The sequence below is a fragment of the Hyperolius riggenbachi genome, chromosome 1 (assembly GCF_040937935.1).
Source record: "Hyperolius riggenbachi isolate aHypRig1 chromosome 1, aHypRig1.pri, whole genome shotgun sequence".
Taxonomy (NCBI): Eukaryota; Metazoa; Chordata; class Amphibia; order Anura; family Hyperoliidae; genus Hyperolius; species Hyperolius riggenbachi.
The window spans coordinates 247,365,095-247,384,180 of NC_090646.1; the positions used below are offsets into that span (position 1 = coordinate 247,365,095).

A 19,086-nucleotide genomic window follows, 5' to 3' on the forward strand; every position below is an offset into this window, starting at 1 on the left:
TGGCTTCCGCTGCAGTGCTCACTGTGCATTAGATCGCACAGAGGGGGGAGAGAGAGGATGGAAGCACAAAATAGTTTAGCATTGCGGGGAAGGGGACAGAAAGAAGCACCCTTCCCAGCGCATAACATTACAGAGTTGTGCTGGGAAGAAGAGGGGATTTTTAGTGTGTTGTCGGTGATTTAGCACTGTGGGGAGGAATAGAGACGCTGGCTGCTGGGGCTCTGGAAAGGGTGTATTGTTTAAAGCAGACCTGATCTTTTATTATTATTATTTATTGTATTTATAAAGCGCCAACATATTACGCAGCGCTGAACAATAAATCTATACAATGATACAAGGATGACATACATAGGGTTATACACATAGAACAAAGTTATACATACAAATTGTACAAAATACATGATCATGCAATATGGGCTGGTTAGGTAGGCCCAGTAATACAAGTACAGGCTGTCATAGGACAGGAGCACATGATCCTGTAGATTACACTAGGGAGTGGAGGACCCTGCCAGAGGCTTACAATCTAAAGGGAGGGGTGGAAACACTAGGGGGGGGCTGTTAAATATTCCTTAGAGAGTTACTGTGTGGTAGGAGGTGGGTAGGCCATCATAAAGAGGTGGGTTTTGAGGGCTTGCTTGAATGTGTTGAAAGAGGGAGCAAGTCTGATGGTTGGTGGAAGGGCATTCCAGAGGGTGGGGGCAGCTCTTGAGAAATCGTGCAGGCGGGCATGGGAGTGTGAAATGCGCGGGGTGGTGAGGCGAAGGTCGTTGGAGGAACGGAGGGGGCGACCTGGTGTATACTTGTGAACAAGCTCCGAGATGTAGGTAGGGCATGTTTTGTGCACAGATTTATACGCCAGGCATAGAATCTTGAAACTTATCCTGAGACGGATAGGGAGCCAGTGCAGGGATTCACAAAGGGGAGATGTGGATGCAGAGCGGTGCGAAGAATGGATGAGTCTTGCAGCCGCGTTCATCACTGATTGAAGGGGGGCCACTATAGAGAGAGAAGTGCACAGGACCACTGCAGAGCGACACTCCAGAGTGCTCAAAGCCAAAAAGACATCAGTTCCACGAAGCCAGTCACCATGTAGACAAGAGCGGCTGGGCACATCCAGTTAAAACAGCTTTTATTTGAAACTATTAAAAATTAAGCATCAGCAGCACAATAATGCCAGGAGAGAGAGGGATAAGCATGTAAGAATGGTCAACAGCCGTTTCGCACTATACAAACTAGTGCTTCCTCAGGACAACAAAGCCCCCCAACAACACCCCTTAAATACTGTACCTACTGAGGCAGCAGCTGAAGAATGGAGGACGCCCTGCGAGAGCACACCCACGAACGCCGCTTCTGTACTTCCTGAACGCCAGCTGCGTTCCATTCACCGGAAGTCGCGGACCGGAAGTGGTCATCGGAACTGTCTGGGCCAATGGGGTGCGGGCGCCGCCGGCGCTCCGCTTACAGATAGTACCTGTCACTCACATAGGCTTACCCCGCCCCTAGGAGGACCTATACCAAGCGTCTAAAACGCCCCTCCACTATTGTTATATACTGGGGGCACGGAGTTGGACAAAAAGTCCGCCTCCCTGTTGCCAGGGAGAGGCGGCGTGCCTAGCAACTCACCAGACATATGACTGACAGCGAATCTGTCTAAAGCACAGGGGAGAGCAGTGGAGGTAGTGATACCCTAGAAAAGTATCAAAAGGTTGAGATCCCACCCCCTACATAAAATTAAATTTAATTAACGGGGCCAGTTCACCCAAAAGGCAGTAAAAAACCGACCAACAGGGGCAGGGGCCAATTAAAGATTTACCTCACCCAGACGTCCGATGCCACTGGCAGGTCTACTCACACACGGCCCCCTCCCCTCCTCAAGCAGCCTGAAACAACACAGAAAGGGGGGTAAAAGAAAAGAGTTAGATATAAAATCCAAGTAGTACATATGAACCAAGCATAATTAAAATACCAAACATACACATCGCTTACAAAAATACTGATAAATCATTTCGTTCATTTAGCCCCAATGGACCTACCGCCTCAAAAAAGGATATCCAAAAACTTTCTCTACGTTGTAATTTTTTTACCCAGTCTCCACCTCTAGAGTCCCTTTCCACTACTTCCAAACCAAAGAACCACAACTGAGAGGAATCTCCTGCATGAACAGTGTTCATGTGTTCCATAACCCTCGGACAACCCTTAGCTCGTGGGTTGCCCAGGGATCTGCAATGCTCTTGGTATCTATCCTGCATCATACGTGTAGTCAGGCCAACATAGATACATTGACAAGAACAAGTCAATGCATATATTAATCCTTTGGTTTTGCAATTAATGAACTGTCTAAATTTTACCACTTTTCCAAACCTCAAAAACTGTTTTCCAGTAATCAAAAAGTTGCAGCACGAACATGAATTACATCTATAATTACCCTTAGGTCTATTGCTGCTCAACCAATTCTGTGTATTTTGACTGATAAACTCACTATGACTCAATTGATCTTTTAGGTTTGATACCTTTTTATAAGAGATGCAAGGGGCCTGCCGACACTTATCGGCTAGGAGCTGATCCTCCTGTAAAATCCACCAATTGTTTTTAATAGATTTTTTAATTTTTTCAAACATGGGTGAGTATGTAAAATGCATAAAAAATCTGTTTTGTTGTTTTTTCACCCTGGGGGTCAATAGAGACCTCTTGTTTCTATTAGCAGCTTTCTGAAAGGCCTCAGCGATAACTGTATCGCTGTAGCCTCTGGCGAGTAACCTTTCTCTCAAATGTTCGGCTTGATCTAAAAAATCCTCCATGGTAGTAGCATTTCTCCTAAGACGGAGGAACTGACTAAAGGGTAATGATCTAATTGTAGATGGGGGATGATAGCTGGAGGAGTGTAAGATAGAGTTTACTGCTGTGGGTTTTCTAAAAGTCCTGGTTAACAAAGACCCCCTACTGACATCAATACTAAGGTCTAGAAATTCTATCTGCTCCTCACCCCAGGTGGAGGTAAATGCCATGTTCACATCGTTATCATTGATCTTAACTACAAATTCTTGAAAGGATGCCTGATCGCCATCCCACACCACCAGGATGTCATCTATGAAACGGATCCAGAGTTTGATCCTCCCCAGGAACACGTTCCCCGTAACAAAGACGTGGTTGGCCTCCCAGTGGCCCATGAAGAGGCCGGCATAGGTGGGGGCCACCGGGCTCCCCATTGCCGTGCCGACCTCCTGACGGTACCACTGGCGGTCAAACAGGAACGCATTCCTGGTGAGGACAAACTCCAGACCCGCCAACAGAAACCATTGCTCCTCCTCTGGATACTGCAGTGCTGGCAGAAATTCTGCTACAGCCCGCAGACCATCTCCATGACATATTCTACTGTACAAGGACACAACATCAATTGTCGCCAAATGAAAAGAGGATTGCCATTCAAATGCATTTAAGATGTTCAGTACTTCTACTGTATCACCCACATAGGACGGTAAAGATCTCAGGAGGGGTCTAAATTTAAAGTCCAAAAACTGGGACAGTGACCCAGTCAGGGAGCCAATTGCCGAAACAATCGGCCTCCCAGGGGGATGATCTGCAGACTTGTGGATTTTCGGGATTGTATACCACACCGGATTCCTAGGGTATTGCGGGACCAACTTGTTAGCAAAAGTTCTGTCCAGAGTTCCATTGGTAACTGCTTTCAAGAGCAAGTCTTTCAACTCCAAACTGTAGGCAGGGGTAGGGTCACAAGGTAACTTTGTATAAGTAGACCTGTCCTGAAGTTGTCGCAGGCACTCGGCCTGATAATCCCTCGTGGCCAAAACCACTACCCCCCCCACCTTTATCTGCTTCCCTTATTGTAAGCTCTTTATTATTTTTTAACCATTTTAAAGCTTGTGTCTCTGCTATGGACAGATTATTAGGTGTTGACGGATATATCAATGCTTTGCATTCCTCCATAACACTTTTCACAAACAGTTCCACAGAACCACCAGGTATGGCTGGAGGGTTGAAAGTAGATCGTCCACCTATATGGAAGGGGACGGGCCTATTAGTATCAACCATGTTGGGACCATACTCGCCTGTCAATTCACACAAATCCCTCAAAGCATCAGTATCCCAATAATTCCAGCCATCTCCCATTAGGGGGGGCACACTGATGAAGTTAGGGGAGGTTGTGGCCTGAGTTTTAGATTTTTTGTTGTTCTGAAAAAAACGATGAAGGTGGGCAATGCGTTTCAGGGGGAGGCCAGAAAAGAGTGAGTTACAGTAATCAAGGCGGGAGATGATGAGGGCATGGATGAGCAGTTCGTGTCCGGGGTTAAGAATGGGCGGATCTTGGAGATATTACGGAGGTGGAAATTGCAGGCTCTTGTGATGTTTTGGATGTGTGGGATGAAGGAGAGGTCAGAGTCCAAGGTGACACCCAGGCAGCGGGCCTGGGAGGTAGGGAGAATGGTTGTGTTGTCGATTGTGAGGTGGAAACCTGGGATGGGTGCAGCAGCATGGGGTGAAAAGATCAGGAGCTCAGTTTTGTCTAGGTTAAGCTTTAGGAACCTAGCTGACATCCAGGAGGAAATTGCTGAGAGACACGAGGAGACCTTGTTTATGGTGGTGGCTGAGAGATGGGGGGTATGGAGGTAAATCTGAGTGTCATCTGCATAAAGGTGGTAATTGAAGCCCAGGGAGGAGATAAGCTTGCCAATTGAGGAAGTGTATATGGAGAAAAGAAGGGGGCCTAGAACAGAGCCCTGGGGGACTCCAACTGAAAGGGGGGCAGGACTTGAGGAGGAGCCATTGAAGGAAGTGGTGAAGGAGCGATTGGATAGGTAGGAGGAGATCCAGGCCAAGGCAAGCCCATGGATGCCCATGGACTGTAGTGATTGGGGGAGGAGGGAGTGGTCAACAGTGTCAAATGCTGCAGAGAGGTCAAGGAGGAGCAGGATGGAATAACTGCCTTTGGCCTTGGCAAGGGTAAGGTCGTTGACCACCTTGGCGAGGGCTGTTTCAGTTGAGTGCGCAGGTCGGAATCCAGACTGTAGGGGGTCAAGTAGGGTATTGGTGTTGATGTATTGGGGATCTCACATCTTTGTCTACTCTAAAAGATATGCAGTAGCATAATAACCTTTAAAAGAAAAATGCCTTTTGTTTGCAGATGTATTGCAGAATTTGTATCAGCTGTAGTGTCTACTTCCTGCTTTCATGGAAGCAGGCATATAGTTAACATCCTGTGTTTTCAAATGAGCTTAACTGCCTTGCCAGGTGATACAGAGGAGAGATCAAATTACAACTTGTTATTAGACACAGATGAGGGGGGATTAGACAGGCTAAACTTTTTTTAATACATACAGGGTGCATTTCTTTGTTTTCATTATGTCTTGTGCAAGGCTTCAAGTCTACTGTGCAGCCATTAACTTTGCTAGATAGACTTATACTTGAGTAATTTAAAAAATTCCAGCTTAAGAGGGTCAAATATTGGGGTTGACTTATACACGAAGTCGACTTTTATATCCGAGTATATACGGTAATTTTTTGAGAAGATCCTGTACAGTAGAATTGCTTTTACTTGCTATAACCTGAACAATAATAATAAAAAAAAATCTAATGTACTTAAAAGAAGTTTCAGAAAATGGGGTGTGAGAATCCCTGTATCAGCTTAGACACATTTGCATATCATTGACTATCCCTAGCTGAAAGTAAGGCTGCTTTGACTCATCTGCCATGCCTGAAAAATCCTTGCTAGCTTTGTTAGCTAGCCTGAAAGGTAACTTATATTTTTATAAGTTAGAAAAAAAACTTGTGTAGCACTGATATGCTGAATCAATTTTTTGGAAAAAAAAAAGTTGTTTTTTAAAATAAGCTTTATCAATAATACATATGTATTTTTTTTACATTTCACAGGACTGGCTGGAAAGACACCACTAGATGACCTACACATCGATATTGTAATAGATCATTTGGATGACTTAGTGGCATTGTTTCCCTGGCTAACTGATGACAATGTAAGTTATTTTACCAGTGCAGTATTAATGTTATAAGATTAAAGAGACCCTGAGAAAACATTAAAATGGGAAGAAGAACTTTCCTGGGACTTCCTCCATCCCCTCGGTGTCCTATGGCCTTTGCCCCTGGCGGCTCCGTTAGAGCGGTGACTTTAGCTGAAGTCGTGAGCAAGTGCGCATGCGTGGCCCCTCTGCACTGCTGTCTCAGTCATGCTCCCATCGGCATAAGTGTTCTGCTCATGGGCAATTCATTCTTTCAAGAATTGCGTGTGTGCAGAACACTTACGCATATGAGGACTTCATCAACTACAGAGGATGATGTGGGACTTCATCAACTAAGAATGGCTGGAGCCCAAGGTAAGTTAATTTGCACATTTTAATGTCTGCTCAGGGTCCCTTTAAATATTTTATTAGATTTTACAGATGTATCAAATTTTTAGTCCCATTTTTCCATTCCTACTTGCCGCTGCCATCCTTTGCTACTGCTGCCACCATTTGGGTCCCCCTGCATGCTAAAAACACTGGTATATCAATCCCAGAGCCTGATCAGAAACATCAGGCTCACACTGGTTTCGCAAAAGACTAATGGGAATCCTCCCTAAGCACCAGGAGGATTTTCATTGGTCTAGTACTCAGTAAGCCAATGAGAATCCACCCTTGGGAGGGACAATTCCCATTGGTATAATGCAAACTAATTGTAGCCTGTTGAGTCTGATGCAGCTCTGGGATCAAAATATTGGTGTTTCTAGTATACAGGGACCCCAATGGATGGCCGTTGGAGTAGTAGGGGACCCAAATGGATGGTGTTTTGCAAAACCTACGCGGCAAGAAGACTAGCAGTGATTCAGTCAGCCTCTGTTGCCATCCGCTTTATCAGGAAAAGTCATGCTTGACCCAAAGTTGTATTACACTTAGCAAAATGGACAAAACAGATCCATTCTGAACAGACTGATATGAAAGGATCCTATTGCTTTCCATAAGAAATGTTCACATTCATTTGGATTCATTCCACTAAACCAGGGATGTCAAACCGGTCCTTCGAGGGCCGAGGTCCTCACACATTTTTGACACAGCTCAAATTAATTGATGGGTTGGAATCAGGAAAGGTGTGGTCCATCAGGTAGAACACATGCCTCTCTTTCTCAGTCAATCCTAAACACTGGCATGGATCTGACCCTCCAGGCCTTGAGTTCGACACCTGTGCACTAAACGGACCAGTTTTACTGCCAGTGTGAACACAGCCTAACAGTTTAGCAAACGAATGATGCTTCTGCATAAAATTGTTTATGGGACTAAAAGCAATCGAAACAGAGCAGGGCCAGTGCTAGGCATAATGGAGCCCTGTGGCAAAAAAGAACAAGACCCCAGTATTCCCTGGTGGTCTAGTGGTTCCCCCCACCCCAATACAGTATTCCTTGGAGGCCTAAAGGTCCCCCTATCCCTCCCACTGGTGAGATGGAGCCAGTGAACGGAGGCACGTGGGAGGACGGCATGGGAGGCATCACTGCTCATGGGGCTGGAGGAATCCACAGGTAAGTAACAAATGTTTGAAGCAATCCGTCTCTGGTACACTTTAAGTACAAATTGTGTAAATGGAAGAATGAAAGGCGACAGTAGCGGGAGGAGCAGGTGACGGCCCCTGACATGGCCACCCAGAAGTGTATAATACACGTTGTGTAAATAGAGGACTGAAATGCGGCAGTGGGCCTTGAGACTAAGCATGAATTGCATTGGTAACTGGCATGGAGAGTTTGGTGTTGTGCATCATCAATGGGTGGGTGTAGTGCATTGTCTAATCCTCTGCTTGTGCCCACTCCTCCGTCTCTTCTTTTGGGACTCATACATAGAGATGGCCCAAACCTCCGATTTTCGGTTCGTGAACGCGAACTTCCGTAAAAGTTTGGTTCACCCGAACTTTCGCGAACCGCAATAGACTTCAAAGGGGTGGCGAACTTTGAAAACTAGAAACACTTATGCTGGCCACAAAAGTGATGGAAAAGATGTTTCAAGGGGTCTAACATTGAGCTTTTGCATGGGTGAGTGGGATAGACGCCAAAAGTCCCGGGGAAAATCTGGATTTGACGCAAAGCAGCGTTTTAAGGGCAGAAATCACATTGAATGCTAAATTGCAGGCCTAAAGTGCTTTAAAACATCTTGCATGTGTATACATCAATCAGGAAGTGTAATTAGAGTACTGCTTCACACTGACACACCAAACTCAATGTGTAATGCACTACAAACAGCTGTTTGGTGCGCACCATGGCGAGATTGCTCTTCTTCAGTGATATCAGGTAATGTCTGACTGCCTTATAAACTTTTGATGGTTCTTTCTCTACCATTGTTAAAGCGTACATCTATTTTTTTTTAAATTACATTTTTTGGCTGTTCAGTACCTGTAACGAGAATCTGTTATGGAGGGCAAGTCTGCCATTGTGACCACGGGTAATGGCCGGGGAATCGGGGTTCGATTTCGGTCCAGAGTGGGAGCCTGAGAACTGGCTACCACCACCACACATCCAAGTAAGGACCCATTTGCTGTATAAGTAATGTACCTGCCCTGACCGTGCTTTGCAGACCAGGCATCTGTGGTCAGATGGATCCTTGACCCAGCGCAAGACGAACCAAATCGAAAGCATTTGCCAAGAATGTGTTATGGAGGGCAAGTCTGCCATTCAATCAACTGTGTGAAACATTCAATGGTACTTTCTCAGTACCATGGTGACCACGGATAATGGCCAGGGAATCCTGGTTCGATTCCGGCCTGGAGTGGGAGCCTGAGAAACGGCTACCTCCACACATCCAAAGAAGGCAGCAGGCATGTCATGCAAGTCCCGAGGTAGTAACAAAAAATAACAATACAGGAGGACTTTCGAGGCCCTGCTGTATATGAGACTAATCAACTTTAATACCTTTAACGAGAATTTGTTATGGAGGGCAACTCAGTGCATACCTTTCACTTGAATGGATGGCAGACTGCCAGGTATAATGCAATGTGCAGTCAAAGATGCAGTGAAAGGTATGCAGTGACTGCAAACAGCTGTTTGTGTGGTGCTGGACTGGTGCGCACCAGGACGAGAGTGCAGGTGAACGCGGCTTTCCAGCCCATATGGTCGCCGGGCTGAGGTAGCTGAATGACAGAACAGTGACTGTCCAGCTGATCAAATTTGGTCTGTCCACAATGAAGCAACAACCTTATTATCTTTGGTGTGCTACCCCCCGAGACACTCATATAGCCGGCGGTCATTGCTTCATTGTGATACGCAAGCCCCTTCACTGCGGCAAGGTAATGATCACGAAGGGGAATTGGCACATGTACATGCATTTTGTTTTGTTGCTGCAGTGCAGCCAGAAAAATAAGGCAGGCATGTACACGCACCAGAAAAATTATTATAGTGGCCACTGCTAGCAGCGGCCTTAAAAATTCAGGAGTCCACCTGGAGTCCTGGACCCTGTTGGTGGTGGCGGAGAAGGCAGTCACACGGCGTGCAGGCAGAGATGCTGTGTGGGGACTGACTTAGTCTTCGGGCAGGCCTGAGCGTGCTTTGCAGACCAGGCATCCGTGGTCAGATGGACCCTTGACCCAACGCTGTGTGCCAGAGATGTCACCACTTGCCTTTCAACATCACAGTACAGTTTAGGTAGTCCCTTTTTTGAGAAAAAATTGCGGCCTGGTGTCTTCCACTGCGGTGTGTGGCTTTGCTTTTGTGTGCTGCTTTTCCTCAGGTGGTCATCCCATTGCAGTTTGTGCTTTGTAATCATGTGCCTTCTTAAGGTAGTTGTCCCTACGCGGGTCTTGGTCTTTCCACGGCTCCATTTTCGGTGGCAGAGAGTACAGATGGCATTGCTCTCATCTGAGGCAAACCCACAAAAAAATTTCCACACCGCTGAGCCCTGGGGTGATGGCACTTTGGTGGTGGCGGCCGACTGAGCGTTATGTGGGGTGCCAGAATCAGAGTAGGAGGAGGAAGATATGTCACGCTTCCATGCGAAAGCTAAGAAAGATGAGGTGTTCTGTGTTAAATAGTCAACTACTGTACGTCCTGACAATATTGGGGGTTGATGGCACGTGCCTTCTTCTGAACACTGTACTTTGGTCGAGGGCCGCACGAAATCACGACAGCGCAACCTTGAACAGACCTGCCAGGTTGCCTTCCTCTGCCTTTTTGTTTTGTCCATATTGGGGGGATAAAGTGAAAGGTATACACTGACTTGACTAATACAATGTGCAGTCACACAGGTGAAGTTAACAGGTATGCACAGAGTGGTATATCACACTGCGTGCCCTCACATAGGTAGGTGGGTGCACTGAACACAACAGGTAGGTATATGCAGTGATGGGTATTACAAATGTGCACCTGTCACACACACCTACCATGAACAGGTACAGTGACTGGTGGTATTAAATACCACACTGCATGAGCTCACGTAGGTAGGTGGGTGTACTGAAGTGAACAGGTAGGTATATGCAGTGATGGGTATTACAATGTGCACCTGGCACAGTAGTAATTACCACCAAGGGGCCAAAGGCCAGCTGCGACTGACAGGGCTGTATATAAGCAAGTGGGCAAAAAAAAATAAAAAAATAGATAACAAGATTAGCTCTCAAAAGAGCTGTTGAGGGGTGCTTTTTTAGCATAAGAATCAGCAAGGAGCAAGCTATGAAGCCTACAAGAGCCTAACTAAGCTTTCCCTATAGGTCTCTGCACAGCAGCTCTCCCTTCTCTAATTACTGCAGTCACATGAGTGAGTCCAATGCCTGACGCTGCCTGCCTTTTATAAGGGGGGGGGGGCTCCAGGAGGGAGTGTAGCCTGACTGGCTACAATGTGCCTGCTGAGCTGACTGTGATGTAGAGGGTCAAAGTTGACCCTAATGATGCACTATCGGGGCGAATCGAACTTCCGGAAAAGTTTGCGTTTCTTGGTGAACGCGAACCACCGAAGTTCGCCGGGAAACATTCGCCGGCGAACCGTTCGGGCCATCTCTACTCATACGAGGCTTATTGAGAACCCCTTCCATCCCCAGTCTGCTGCCTTTTCTCTGTCTGTTTCTGAACTGCTTCTTTTGAACATCATGGAAGAGTCATGAAGAGGTACAGGCACATTTGTAACACTGATTGTTGAGCGGATGCTTGCTCCTGTCATAGCTGTCCTGATTCCTGCTGCTGCACAGGATGAGCCTGCTGCACTTGTACCCCCAGAGACCTAATTCACTATTCTCTCCATGTGGAGTGGCAGTATGCTTTTATTCTGTCCTCTGAATACATGTAGCAACATTTTAGTACTCCACACACATCTCATATCTGTTTGAGAATTTGTGCGGCTGCCTCCAACCATTTGCTGCTGCTGTCCTACAGTGGTGGGTTCCTGGGCTCTATACCCTCTGACAGATTGGCAGGACGCCCAATGCCACCCACTGCACCTCAGTCTACCTCTCATGTTTACTTATTGAGGTAAATCTGTACTTCAAGCAGTCAGGACTATTATAAAGCTGTAAACAATAATTCACAGCCTGCACTGTGAGAACTCCAGGTGCCTTCTCTCCACACAGTTCTCGCTTGTGTGCAGTGAAGAAGAGCTGTCTGTTCTGACAGTGTTTTTGTCACACTAACACAATACAATTTGCAGAAGCTCAGCTAACAAGCCTGCCTACCCTTTGCAACAGTAAAGATGTGTGAAGTAAACAATTATTGCACACTTGTAAATCCAATAAACTTCATTTCACTTCTCAAATATCACTGTGTGTCTCTCCTATATGATATATTTAACTGACATTTTTTATCGTAGCAACCAACAATTTATACAGGAAAATCACGATGAACAAGGTTGCCCAAACTTTCGCATCCCACTGTATTATAGCTCTGATTTACTGAGGTACTTCAGGGCTGGTAAACAGAAGAAAATAAAAGTGATCCAGCGACTGTCTGCTGTGTGATAAGTTTGCCTGGGACATATCAGACTGCAGTGAGAATTATTAAAGTGCTAGTGAATTAGCTTTTGTAAGAGGGTAGCAGAATGAACACATCAGGAGTTGAAGGTTTTTCTTCATAAATTCAGGTTAACCTGGACTCATTACAGAAACATTTGCTGTAAAGGTGCATAAGATTGCAATATGATTGCTTTTTTATCTGTTATTACAGTTCTAACTAGGTTCTAGTGTGACCCAGGTAAGGGCTGTCTGCAGTATTTTGCCATCTAGTACCATAGTAAACAATTCTCAATTGAACAGACCTGATTTGCAAGATAACTTAACTGCTTCTGGACCACGCTGATTGAAATCTACACCCTGTTTGGCACATTATCTCGCGCAGGGCATAGATTTCAATCATCTCTGCCACATGCTCCTACTGCTACCGACGATCCTGGCTCTCTCGCCACTGCAGCCCCTTTATTCATACCGACGGCAGAGCTCCCTGAGCCCGTCAGGAGCTGATTTCAATGGCTCCTGCCCCCATCATCACTGTGAGCCAATCATATTGGTTCACATTGATCACAGGGTCTGAAGCCAATTAAATTGTCTCCAGACCAGATCAGGGAGCTTTGCCATCATAGCGCTGTAGGGACTACAGTGACGAGAGAGCAGCTTGAATGGCGGTAACGGCAGGTCCCTGTGGCCTGACATCAGTAAGCCCTGTTTTTTCAAATCAGCAATCTCTAGTCCATAAGGGGCCAGAGGCTGCTGGTACTGAAGCAATTAGACAAGACAAGACAAATTAACATTTATATCACGCTTTTCTCCTGGCGGATTCAAAGCGCCAGAGCTGCAGCCACTAGGGCACACTCTATAGGCAGTAGCAGTGTTACGGAGACTTGCCTAAGGTCTCCTACTGAATAGGTGCTGGCTTACTGAACAGGCAGAGCCAAGATTCGAACCCTGGTCTCCTGTGTTAGAGGCAGAGCCCTTAACCATTACACTATCCAGCCACTAATTAAAGTCTCCACTGTTATTCAACCTAGAAGAGTAAATGAATGCCTATCTGCAGATACAGGCATTAATTTACTCTTCTAGACTGAAAAACACTAAGCAACAGTGGTAACTTTAAGTATCCCTTTAGTCAGTCCAGACCATTGTGAGAGCATGGCCACAGTAGGATGAAGAGTGGGAGCTGGGAGGAAGAACTCAGCACCACCATCCAGGTAGCCAGGGACCCAGGAGACACGCAATTCAACTTCTCCTTGGGCGCAGGAGGATGGCCGTGTCATCACATGTTGCAGTGGTCACATGATTACTAATGTTGTTCAACTGCCAAGGAAACATAGGACACCCAAGGGGAGACAGGTGATTTTTGGCATCTCTTGGTCTCATCTGTTTTTCCCCTTATGTGCCTCTTCTGTTCGCTTTCTCCTCTCATTCTGCGCCCCCTGCTTCAACATTCCGCACTGCGTCCCGGGCAGTCGTCCCCTCCGCCCTCCCCATGAAACAGCCCCTGGTCCCAGCTCCAAGAACCGCATACACTAGGTATCAAATTTGTATGCAAGCCAAACATTTTTGCATCTCATTGACCAACTCTACTTGGCATGATCATGCAGTTGAGATGTGAAAGCATGGTGTTCGGGGAAAGGCTCCAGCTCTGACTTGATACTGTCATCAAGCCAGAGCCCAGTCCATTCAGCAGTATGAGGCTGGCTGTGGTGGTGCACAGAGGATATAGCTATCATCGGTAAAATGAAGACATTCAAGCATCCTAGATGATCCCTGCATGGGGGGAGGGAGCTTGCTAAATCTGGGGGCACATCAGGCTATCTATGCTATGAGGCTAATACTGGGGGCACATCTGGCTACTTATACTGGGGGCTAATACTGGGCCACATCTGGCTATCTGTACTGGTAGGAATGATACTGGGGACATATCTGCCTACCTATAGTGGGGGAGGGGAAACCTAATACTGGGGAAACATCTGGCTGCCTATACAGGAGTGTGTAGGCACTAATATTGAGGTACTTCTAGCTACCTATACCAAGGAGTAGAACTATCTAATATGGGGGGAGGGGCATCTGGCTACCTATACTTGGGGGAGGCACCATACTTAACACTGAGAGCACTTCTGTTACCTATACTATAGTGGGCACAATTCTGGAGGGGATGCACTTTGGAATCTATCGCCTCCATACATTTCCTCTTTAATCTCCAGATACCTCCCCGCCCGGACCCTCCGTTCCTCACAGGAGACCCTTTTGTCCTCCAGCCTAGTCACCTCCTCTCAGTCTCGCATCCAAGACTTCTCATGGGCTATCCCTTTTTCTTTGGAACGCTCACCCTCAGCCGGTTCGTCATGCCACGAGTCTAGAAACCTTCAAACGTACTCTGAAAACACACCTGTTTAGACAAGTCTATAATTTGCTATAGGCAGCACTGAAGGCACACTGGCTCACCCACTAACCCCTGTGTTTCCTTCCTTGTTGTTTCCTCCCCACTACGCTCTAGACTGTACGTTCGCAAGGGCAGGGACCTCCTCCTAGTGTTTCTCATACTGCTGTAATTTTAACATATGCACATGTACCAACTACACATCAACTATGTATGTATGTGTATTTGTATTTATTCTATTCAATGTCATGACTGTACAGTGTTTTGTATTTCTTATGTATATTTGTTCCCCATTATTTGTTTGTACTATGTACAGCGCTACAGAAGATGTTGGCGCTATATAAAAAGATAAAAATAATAATAATACCAGTCACTGCATACCTGTTCAGTGCACCACCTATGTGACCGCACTCAGTGTTATATTATATACCAGTCACTGCATACCTGTTCACGGTACCTGTGTGTGTGACAGCTGCACATTTGTAATACTAGTCACTGCATACCAGTTCATGGTACCTGTGTGTGTGGCAGCTGCACATTGTATTGATACCAGTCACTGCATACCTGTTCAGTGCACCTGCATGACAGCACGCAGTGTTATATTATATACCAGTCACTGCATACCTGTTCAGGGTACCTGTGTGCATGACAGGCAGCTGCACATTGTATTGATATCAGTCACTGCATACCTGTTCAGTGCACCTACGTGACCACACTCAGTGTTATATTATATACCAGTCACTGCATACCTGTTCAGGGTACCTGTGTGCATGACAGGCAGCTGCACATTGTATTGATATCAGTCACTGCATACCTGTTCAGTGCACCTACGTGACCACACTCAGTGTTATATTATATACCAGTCACTGCATACCTGTTCACGGTACCTGTGTGTGTGTGACAGCTGCACATTAATTGATACCAGTCACTGCATACCTGTTCAGTGCACCTACATGACCACACTCAGTGTTATATTATATACCAGTCACTGCATACCTGTTCAAGGTACCTGTGTGTGTGACAGCTGCACATTTGTAATACTAGTCACTGCATACCAGTTCACAGTACCTGTGTGTGTGGCAGCTGCACATTGTATTGATACCAGTCACTGCTTACCTGTTCAGTGCACCTGTGTGACTGCACATTGTATTAGTCAAGTCAGTGCATACCTTTCACTTCATCCCCCTGATATGGACAAAACAGGCAGAGGCAGGCCACCCGGCAGGTCTGTTCGAGGTCGTGCTGACGTGATTTCGTGCGGCCCTGGACCAAAGTACAGTGTTCAGAAGAAGGCACATGCCATCAATTCCCAAGATTGTCAGGACGTAGTTGACTATTTAACACAGAACACCTCATCTTCCGCAGCCACCAGGGCTACAACAAGCACCACATCCATTACATTTGACACTTCGCAGGAGTTATTTGGTGGGGAATTAACTGATTCACAGCCATTATTGTTACAACAAGATGAAGGCGCTAAGCAAGTTACACCACCTCATAGGTCTGAGTTTGGCGACACAATGGACGTAAGGTGTGAGGGAGAGGATGATGAAGTACCTGCTGTTGGTGCAGTTTTGGCTGTGTCTGATACAAGTGAAGCTGGGAAGGAGGAGGATGATGATGATGATGATGATGATACTGCCATTGATGCCACATGGGATCCTAATAGATAAGATGACCAAGGGGACAGTTCAGAGGGGGAGTCAGAGAGGAGTAGGAGGAGACGAGTTGCTGAAAGAAGCAGAGGGATCTCGTTGTCAGAAACAGCTGGTGGCAGTGTCTGGCGCCATGTATCGCCACCTATGGACAGCCAGCCAACATGCCCTTCAATGGCAGCTGCTGACGCCACCATAGTGCCATCAAGCCAGGGCTCAGTGGTGTGGAAATTTTTGTGTGTGTCTGCCTCAGATGAGAGCAATGCCATCTGTTCTCTCTGCCACCAAAAACTGAGTCATGGAAAGGCCAACACCCGCGTAGGAACAACTGCCTTATGAAGGCACATGGAGAAAAAGCACAAACTGCAATGGGAAGACCACCTGAGGAAAAGCAGCACACAAAAGCAAAGCCACCCCCTCCTTCTCCTCTTCCTCCTTCAGGTGCATTATCTTCAGCCACTTTCTCCCTTGAGCCTTCACACCCAACCTCCTCCACCTCCACTCTGCCTCTCACCTTCAGCGGTTCCTGCTCCTCTGCACACAGCAGCAGCCAGGTGTCCATGAGGGAAATCTTTGAGCGGAAGAAGCAAATGTCTGCCCCCTTGCCCGGTGTCTGACAGCTGGCTTGGCGGAACTGTTAGCTCGCCAGCTGTTACCATACCAGCTGGTGGACTCTGAGGCCTTCCAAAAATTTGTGGCTCCGCAGTGCCAAAAAAAAAAACTTGGGACACCGCAGTGGAAGATACCAGGCCACAATTATTTCTCAAAAAACGCAATACCCAAACTGTACCATGAAGTTGAAAGGCAAGTGGTGTCATTTCTGGCACACAGCATTGGGTCAAGGGTCCATCTGACCACGGATGCCTGGTCTTCAAAGCACGGTCAGGGCAGGTACATTACTTACACAGCCCATTGGGTCAACCTGGTGACTGCTGGCAAGCAGGGAGAATGTGGCTGTGCAGCGGACCTAGTTGTGACACCTCCACAGCTCGCAGGCAGGCCTCCTGCCACCTCCTCTCCTCCTTCTGCTACATCCTCTTCGCTGTCGTCCTCCACCTAGGCTGAATGGCAGTGCTACTCTACCGGTGCTGCGATCGCCTCTCCAGCTACACAGCCCCAGCTCCCCAGGGCCTATGCTGCATGCCAGGTACAACGGTGTCACGCCATCTTAGACATGTCTTGCCTCGAAGCCGAGAGTCACACTGGAGCAGCTCTCCTGGCTGCTCTTAACAAACAGGTGGATCAGTGGCTGACCCAGCACCAACTGGAGATCGGCAACGTGATGTGTGACAATGGCACGTTGACACATGTACCCTGCATGGCACACATGCTGAATCTAATAATTCAGAGATTTGTGTATAAGTATCCAGGCTTACAGGACATCCTGAAGCAGTCCAGGAAGGTGTGTGGGCATTTCAGGTGGTCTTACACGGCCATGGCGCGCTTGGATGATATTCAGTGGAGAAACAACTTGCCAGTGAGGCGCTTGATTTGCGATAGCCTGACTCTCTGGAATTCAATGCTCCTGATGTTTAACCGCCCGCTACAACAGGAGAAAGCTGTCAACCAGTATCTCTACAACTCCAGTAAAAAGACATGCTCTGGGGAGATGGGGATGTTCTGGCCAAAGTACTGGACACTCATGCAAAATACCTGCAAGCTCATGCAGTCGTTTGAGGAGGTGACAAACATGGTGAGTTGCAGTGAAGGCGTCATCAGCGACTTGATCCCATATGCTTTCTTCCTGGAGCGTGCCGTGCGTAAAGTGGTGGATCAAGCTGTGGAGGAGCGTGAACCGGAACAGGAGGAAGAGTTGTGGCATCAATTCTCAGCAGAACCAGATGGTTCCTTAACACCTGCGGCAGCACAGAGGGGGAGGAGGAAGAGTCGTGTGGGGAAGAGGAGTCAGATGATAAGGAAGGTGGTTTTTTTTTTTTTTTTGGAGGAGGAGGCGGAAGAACAACCACAGCAGGCATCGCAGGGGGCTTGTGCTGCTCACCTTTCCCGTGGTTTTGTTTGTGGCTGGGGGGATGAGGAGAACTTACCTGACATCACTGAGGAAAAGCAAGAGGAGATGGATAGTACGTCTGCATCCAAATTTGTGCAGATGGCAGCTTTCATGCTGTCCAGCCTGTTGAGGGACCCCCCTATAAAAAAAACCTCAAGGGGAATGACCTGTACTGGATGGCAACACTGCTAGACCCTCGGTATAAGCACAAAGTGCCGGAGATGTTACCACCTTACCTGGAGGCAGAAAGGATGCAGCACTTGCAGAACAAGCTGGCAACTATGCTTTACAGTGCGTTTAAGGGTGATATCACAGCACAATGGAATAAAGGTACCACTGCCAGTAATCCTTCGCCCATGTCCACACAGGCAAGGACAGGATGCTCCAGCGATCTCATAGTGATGTCGGACATGCGGACATGCTTTAGTCCAACGCCTCGCCTTAGCCCTTCCGGATCCACCCTCCACCAACGCCTCGACCGACAGGTCGCTGACTACTTGGCCTTAACTGGGGATGTAGACCCTATGAGCAGCGATGAACCCCTGGACTACTGGGTGCGCAGGCTTGACCTGTGGCCAGAGCAGTCACAATTTGCCATCCAACTTCTGTCTTGCCCTGCCTCAAGCGTCCTGTCAGAAAGGACCTTCAGTGCAGCTAGAGGCATTGTCACTGAGAAGAGAAGTTGCCTAGGTCAAAAAAGTGTTCAGTACCTCACCTTTATCAAAATGAATGAGGCATGGATCCTGGAGGGCTACTGCCCGCCCAAAGACTAAGTCAGTCCCCACACAGCATCTCTGCCTGCAGGCAGCTTGACTGCCTTCTCCGCCACCACTAACAGGATCCAGGACTCCAGGTGGATTACTGAATTTTTAAGGCCGCTAACAAAACCAATAACAATTTTTTTTTCTGGTGTGTGTACATGCCTGCCCAATTTTTCTGGCTGCACTACAGCTGCAACAACAAAACAAAAGGCATATACATGTGTCAATTCTCCTTCGTGATCGTTACCTTGCCGCGGTGAAGGGGCTTGCGTATCACAGTGAAGCAATGACTGCTGGCTATATGAGTGTCTCGGGATGGGGGGGGGGGGGGGGCGGGGCACCCAAGATAATAAGGTCGTTGCTTCATTG

General features: G+C 47.2%; 1 protein-coding gene across 2 annotated transcripts in view; it reads left to right on the forward strand.

Annotated features, from left to right (window-relative positions):
• Window positions 1-19,086, forward strand: part of HPGDS (hematopoietic prostaglandin D synthase) — a 93,202-nt gene that overhangs the window by 41,466 nt on the left and 32,650 nt on the right. For both annotated transcript variants that reach the window (XM_068270927.1, XM_068270934.1), the window contains exon 4: window positions 5,887-5,987. In XM_068270927.1, the coding sequence (XP_068127028.1) occupies window positions 5,887-5,987 (101 nt within the window). The remainder of the gene's footprint in view (window positions 1-5,886; window positions 5,988-19,086) is intronic.